Genomic DNA, 7397 nt, shown 5'->3' with positions numbered 1-7397 from the left:
TTAGCGAGATAAGGTATGAAACGGACAACATAAAATTGGGGTTCCACTGTATTTATATTTCTGGCATCAACCTCATTGTTTTTCACTATATTAGGCAGCGATAAACAATGGGGGGCGAGCATCCCCATACCAAAGTTCATTTTTAATCTTAGTTATATCTGTGTATGTAAGTTAAAAACCCGGGAAGGTTCTTTACTGAAGATCTGCTCTGCACTTCTGACTGTGCTACACATGTGGGTCATTGGAGTTATACGTCATACCCTGGTTTTACGCCAAAAAATAAATGAAATGTTTGTAAAGCAAACCCCCAGGGAAAAAAATGATTCTGACGACTGTTTAAATATTGAGGAGGGAGGAGGAGGGGACTATCCCCATAAGTCTCCCGACTTGCTCCAAATATTCATGCTTTTGAACTTTGCACCTCTCAAGCCCCTCAGAAGAATGTTAATGGTTAATACAATACTCCCTTCTTTTACAAAAAAAAAAAAAAAAAAAGGCTATGTAACTCAAAAACGGAAAGAAAAAAAAATTAGTCGCTATTTCCAAAAAGTGGGGTGAGGTAAAACATAGGTCATATTTGGATTTCACAGGGAGTTCATTTTGCTTAAACATCGGCAAGAAAGGTGTTGGAAGTATTTTTAAGGGTTTTTTTTCTGTACAGTGATTTTTGTTGCAGTGGTCTAGTTGCAAAAGTGTATGATCTTTAAAAAAAAAAAATTTAAACGTTTATTTTCTAAACAATTTCTAGTTTTTCTTTCACAAGACTTTCTTTTCTTGAGTAATCAAACTAGTTTAACTTAATTTCCTTCATATATAGATATTTATTTACTACTTTATACATGTAGAATGTTTTCTGTAATTAAAACCTTTTTTCCCCCCAGGTGTGCAAAATGTGCCGGTTTATTACGGCCTCACGTCGTCTGGTTCGGTGAATCTTTAGATCCTGATATTTTGATGGCTGCCCAGCACGAATTGGACCAGTGTGATTTATGTTTAGTTGTAAGTTGTTTACCATTGTCACCATGAATAATGTGCAGGGCATAATGCATACAAAAAAGTAAATTTATTTTACATGTATTACAAAATTCTTTCATATTTTCCAATTTCACTGTGTATACATACTAGCTTTATCATTGTATCGAAATGTGAAACCATTGTGCAAATTTAATTTTATACTGTGTGACACAATTTTCATAATATTAATAATGTTACGTGCAATGAATGTGCTAATCATATGTGTGATCATCGAAGGAAAAACTTATTTGATAAGAAAAAATCTGTTTTTTCTAATGGTATTAATGAAAAGAATATTCGAGGTGACAAACTTGAGCTACGGCACTTTGAAAATATGAGCGGTTTTGATAGCCACTTTGGATGACAAAATCTTTTAGAAAATAGAGATTTAAGCTCTGAAACTGTAACCCATTATAAACAAGTATTTTTACAAAAAATCACGTAGTACGAGCCTTTGAATTATTTTTGTTCAGATTTTATGACAACTTTAAATCCATGAAAAAATTTCCCTGCCCTACTTTTCCACGAGTTTACAAGCGGGCTATAAAAATTCTAAGGAGGATTTGGGTCTCGGAAGCTAAAAATTTGCATAGTTTAGTTTCAAAGGCATCTCTACACCTCTATAAAAATTTTATCTAATTCAGAAATGGTTGAGCTGGGACGATTTGAAAAATTAGGTCAGTTGACACGGAATAATAACAGCATCTCATAAAAAAACTGACTATACTGTAAGCTAATGTGAGCAATTGATGGTGTGTTTTTCTCTTCTCCTTCCTTGCTCTTTTTCTCCCAATTAATGTCTTTGATTTGTCACATCATGAGCAAATTTCATTTTAATTCAACTTAAATTGCAAAGGAATGTATAACTGTTAAAAATGTATAGTTTAATTTATTCCTGGTAATTTCGTAGTCTTAATAACCCCGTATAAGGTCTCGAATTTTATGCTTATTTTTCAAAAAAATTTCCATGGGATAAACCCACGTACCCCCTGAAATTTGAACACTCTATACCTCACTTAACCCGTTCGGGATGGCAGCCCGCAGAAGATAGCTCTTCCTTCGGAAAGTACGCATTACATAATCATGGATAAAATGTACACTTTTCAAAGAATCAAAACCAATTTTTAATATATGATAAAATATATCATAATTTCAATCATAAAAAAAAAATTTATGAAAATAATTGATATTTAACAATAAAATTATAAAATATACTATTTTACTATAACTAAAAGTACCAAACTTAAATAATATTGTGTTGCAAAATAGGAAAAATATTTCCGCTTAATATTATGAAATACTTGAAGAATTTTGTGACAGTTAATATTTCAAAGCTGCATGAAAAATTTCAAAGCATGGGTCAATGCGCATCAAGCATTTTACACTCATAGGTAGCGTTAGGTCTTTTATTGTGCTTTGAGCAAACTACACATCTCCTTCTAAATTCTTAGCCTTCTTTTTCAGCGTATGATTTTGGAAAGTAACTACTGTATGAAAAACTCCAATAATTCATAGTTGTTTCACTGTCGGCCAAAAGATCCATAGATAAATCGGTCATAAATTTAGATATTTCCTCCTCAGAAAGGTAGCATGTTCACCACAGCTACACAAATGAATATAAAAGTAAAATCCCTTGCTGGAATATCTCCCATTAAATCCCATTATAAATGGAAACAAAACTACAAACAACCGCTTCAAAATAAGTTTGCGTTTCCCTTTTCACTTGCTAGCATGCTGTCTGATAGTAAACATTTCATTCCGAAAGCAAGACGCAAACTAGCGATGTTCACATGGCTTGTTAGATAAAAATGCTATATTATGTTTTTCACCGATTCCTAATCGGAAATTTATCGGATGTTATCTTGTTCTCTTTTCGTCCGCACGTTTGAAGGTCATTGAAGGGGAGTGGCACGAGTGTGACGCTGAAGAAGGAGTGGCTTATCTTGTCATTACTGACTCGAGCCAATAGCGTTATCCACGTGTAGTGGGCGTTGGCATCTAGTCATACGCGGCTTTAGTGAATGATATGGTAATTAGGTGGAAGATAAAAGAATCTGGTCTTCGTCTCTTCGCCACTTGCACTCCGCGATCTAATTCACGATGTTTGGGTAGTCGAAAGACTTCGCTCTTTTTCCCTCCCACTGGGATTGTATTAGAAGATAGTTTTTACAGAGTTAGTCTATTGGATAATAGGGAAAATGATTATTACCGGTGATATTCATTTTATCCCGGCAACTCATATTAATAGTGCAATAGTTTTATAAAGCTTTTTACTTCGGATTCAATTGGTCATCGTAGAAATATTTCTTTAAAATGATTATGTTTTTATTTTAAGTGTTGATAGCAAATAAAGCTATTTCTTCTTTTACAAAAGTTTAAAGTCATTTATTATACTCTGCTTATTTACGAATTTATTAGAGATGGGTTTCATCCCATCATCATGGCTGCGTAGTATTTGCTGTAACACAGGGAAGCGTCTTTCATCTTTGAAGAGCATCTAGCGCTGATGCAGAAATGTGTCGTTCGTCCCGAACAGGTTAAAGCGGTCGCTGCATCATTCTCCTAATTTGAGGAGCATCTGTGGTGATCTTGAGGAGCATTTTGAAATTTTTCGGAGAAACTCTGTATTTTGCATAAAATTCAGTAAAAAACTAAAACCACTTATCTAAAATTGTTTTTGAGCTTTGATAATCACTTTAAGCACTAGCATAAAAATGAAAAACAGCTTTAACCCTTTAAGCGGTCAATTGTTTTACCAGAAATGCTTCCAAAAAAGGCATATTTTTTTATTGCAGTTTAGCATATTTATTTGTCTCTTCCACAATTTTACTCATGAGTGAAAAATTAATGAATGTTTCATAAAATTGTAGAACAATCAGAAGTGTCGCACAGAGGGAATACCAGAAAATTTATATTGAGGACACGGAAAACAGGTGGATTTTTCACAGCAACCTCTGTAAAAATTCTTGCACAACTCAAATCTTCATTAGAGCTGAGCTCACTGCACGAGTCATCTGAGGAATAATCCAAATAGTTAGAAGAAATATCTGTATCAGAATGTAGTTCATCATCTAACAAGAAAGTATTTTCGTCGTCTATTCCATCCATAATTTCCATAAGATTCACAAGCATGGCATACAGTCAAACAAAAATTTCCTGCTACATAGAAAACCCCCGATGAAAAGCATTTCATTTACATGGACAAGCCACGCCATCTGTTGAAAAATAATAATATTAGAGTCTCTTTCAATAATGAAAAATGCGGGCAAACCAGAAAAGAAAAGGAGAAAAAATTGATGCCCGTACGCCGTACGGGCAAACCACATGAGGCCACTTTCGGGTAGCATTTACACTATACGGGCAAGCTGCTTAAAGGGTTAAACATTGTCAGCAACTTTGTCATGCTTGAAAACGCTCAACCAGGACATGTGGAGCAAAACAACTTTTTTGCGGAGCTGCAGAGTTTCGCTATTTTTGAGGAGCAACTCTGCAAAATGCGGAGCAGTTGGCAACTCTGTAATACCCATCCCAATCCGAGATCAATGGAAAAAATGGAGGCTTTAAAAAAGGGAGAAAACAAAGGTTTCTCTTTCTGTATCAGCAAAAAATACATTTAAAAAATGGATTTCATGTAAATTTCGAGACTCTAGTTCTTGAAATAGCTTAGGGCTCCATTAGATCTAAATCCGGCCCTGTGTGTGTCTTGTGGACTCACTCATTAAGAATTTTAAAAAGAATTCACCCCAAAATACTGATCTAGTATTTATACGCAGGCATGTATAATAATTTTTTATAAACTAAATCTTTTCTCATCAAAAAAATCTTTCAGCTGTGCCTTGCTCACATCGAGGCAATTTATCAAACAAATGATTTTTGTGTACAGAAATAAATTATGTATGTTTCATTTCGTTTGTTTATTGATTGCACATTTTTTTTACATTACTTATTGATTTATTTCATCTAGACATGCTTTCCCATGTATAAGACCATTTTTTAATTTTCAGATCGGTACTTCATCTGTCGTTTACCCAGCCGCCATGTTTGCTCCAGCCGTGGCGGACAGGGGTGTTCCAGTAGCAGAATTCAACATTGAATCCACGCCAGGAACTGAAAATTTTGGGTTTGTTTTTGTGATACTTTAGCTCACTGTCATTTTAAACCATTTGATCTAATATTTGTTTCTTTCCTTTCTTTTAAAAAGTTAAATTACAGCTATCACTCATTCATGCATATATTAAAATGATGAACCAATTGAAAAGAATAAAAGATGCATAAATAGAATTTTTCTTAACGAATTTAGAAACAGCAGCAGTGTTCTGAATTGGATTATTCATCAAAATTCTTTTTAAAGGGTTCCTAGGAGTTCTTAATTACAAAGAGCTATTGATTTTAAATTGAAATGTTCCAATTATTACTGCATAATAATTTCTTCTTCTATTATTTGTATTTTCCTGTATAAGTCCTTAAAAAGGAAATATAATCAAAATGCATTTTCTCCCCTTTTTTCTCAATCATATCTCTCTCCTTTTATTTTTAATTTTAAAAACTTATTGTTCAATATCATTTGCAAAATTTAGCGTTTTTACCAGGCTTATTAAAGATATTGTTTATGAAGGTTTTAATAAAATTAGTTTTATCCTATGAGTATTAAAATGTTTAAGATTGTATTAGATTTTGGAAGTAGAAGAATTCTATTGTTCTGGAAAAAATTAGGTTGAAGACTGAAAATTTTCTGAGTTATTCAAATGCAGGAATTATTTTTAGCCTTTCTTTAAAAAGTCTCTTTTTAAATTTAGTATACAAATATTCTACACACTAGAGATGAGTTCGGGCATCATTTGACCGAGCCTGAGTGATAATGTCTCGAACCAAAATCCGAGCCCGAAGGAAACTTTCTTGTATCAAAAACCGAGCCTTCTACAGTCTGACATGATCTCTCTGTTAATGAAAAATGTTACGTCAAATGTTCTTCATTAACAGAGAGAAGTTTAAATTTTCTTAAAATGCTCCACGTCAAATGCATTACTGTATTACATATTGCAGTAGCAATCGCAAGAAAACACTATCAATAAGAGTTTTTTTTTTGGGGGGGGGGGAATTTGACATTGATTGAACTGATTTAAATGTTCCTTTCATTTTCTCACAGTTAGGAAAATGTTTATTTGCTTTGAATTTGTATGGAGATTGACGATTGAATATCTGCTTGAACCCAAGCCCGAAACCTATTTTCAGTTCTAGAGCCCGGGTTGAGTCCGTCTCATCTCTACTACACACAGTTCATAAATTTTCTAAAACTGAGTTATGCGTTTGTTATTGAATCATAAGTATTTTACGCTTTGAGATTTTCTCAAGTTGACAAGTAATTAACATTTTTGTCTTTAATTAAAATGCATCAAATGATTATTTTTATATTTATTTCAAAAATGGATGTGCAAATATTTACACTTTCAAGACCACAAAATAAATTTTGTGCAACATTGATTCACAAAGGGGCATTGTTTAAACGGAAAAAAATATTTCTTTTTTTTTCCTAATTGTGTGTCAGCTTACATTTTGACTTCATTTGTTTTATCTCCCAGATTCCACTTTGAGGGCTTCTGCGGCAGCACATTACCCAAGGCGCTGGCAGTTTAGCCGAGAACACCCGCCACCATGCTAACACAGCTATAGGACAATGTAGCAATCTCCAACCCAGACTGGCATCCGGTCCGGCCGGGAAAATTCCTGCCAGTCGAAAGACTAGACTATCTCATGGTGCCTACGTGGATCGAGCTTGCTAGCATTCACAACACTCGCGCCGATTCGTCGAAAAACGCGAGCGGTCGTTTTCTCGAGTTTTAGGAAGGTATTTTGGAGAAGAATAAAAAAAAAACTTTTGCAGTTCAAAATTTTAATGCCTAAGACTTGTGCCTGAAGAAAAGATTCAAAAAGAAATTTTTGTTTTTATTTTACAAGACTATGTCAAGAGAACATGCCTTCGTTGCAAGAAAAAAGGATGCAGTTATTTCCACTAGTCGCCAGAAGTCGGTTGGTGTGTGTTTATGTAGATAATGTTTCTTTAGTCAGCAATATATGATCTATTTGAAATAAAATACAGCTTTCATTTCATAGCATTCTCTTGTTTATGTTCTGTGGTCTGTGTTATTATAAAATGCGACTCAGCCGTAAGTGGAAGAAACATTGTAATCTCATTTACATTTTTTTCTTCTCTCACGAATTTGTAATTAGTTTTCAAAAAATATTTCTCTTGAAAGATTGAGAAACTGGGTTTTTGTGTTTGTAAAACAATGATATGAAAAGACAATTTGAAACAGGGGTTCTCAACCTTTCAGGCTCTGCACCCCCCTTTAAGTAATACTGGCATTAGGTCATGCCCCCTTCCC

General features: G+C 34.0%; 1 protein-coding gene across 1 annotated transcript; it reads left to right on the top strand.

Annotated features, from left to right (window-relative positions):
* Positions 1-881: 881 nt before the first annotated feature.
* Positions 882-7122, top strand: LOC129224037 (NAD-dependent protein deacylase sirtuin-5, mitochondrial-like; the record flags this gene model as incomplete). The annotated part of the gene is given in 3 exon segments (XM_054858435.1): positions 882-999; positions 5019-5134; positions 6594-7122. Coding segments are annotated over 3 exon segments (289 nt in total), but the record flags the coding sequence as incomplete, so codon positions are not given.
* Between the last annotated feature and the right edge of the window lie 275 nt (positions 7123-7397).

Source organism: Uloborus diversus, chromosome 6 (assembly GCF_026930045.1).
Source record: "Uloborus diversus isolate 005 chromosome 6, Udiv.v.3.1, whole genome shotgun sequence".
In the NCBI taxonomy this organism is placed as follows: domain Eukaryota; kingdom Metazoa; phylum Arthropoda; class Arachnida; order Araneae; family Uloboridae; genus Uloborus; species Uloborus diversus.
The sequence above is the reverse complement of the archived record's forward strand: the minus strand, read 5'-3'. Positions and strand labels throughout refer to the sequence as shown.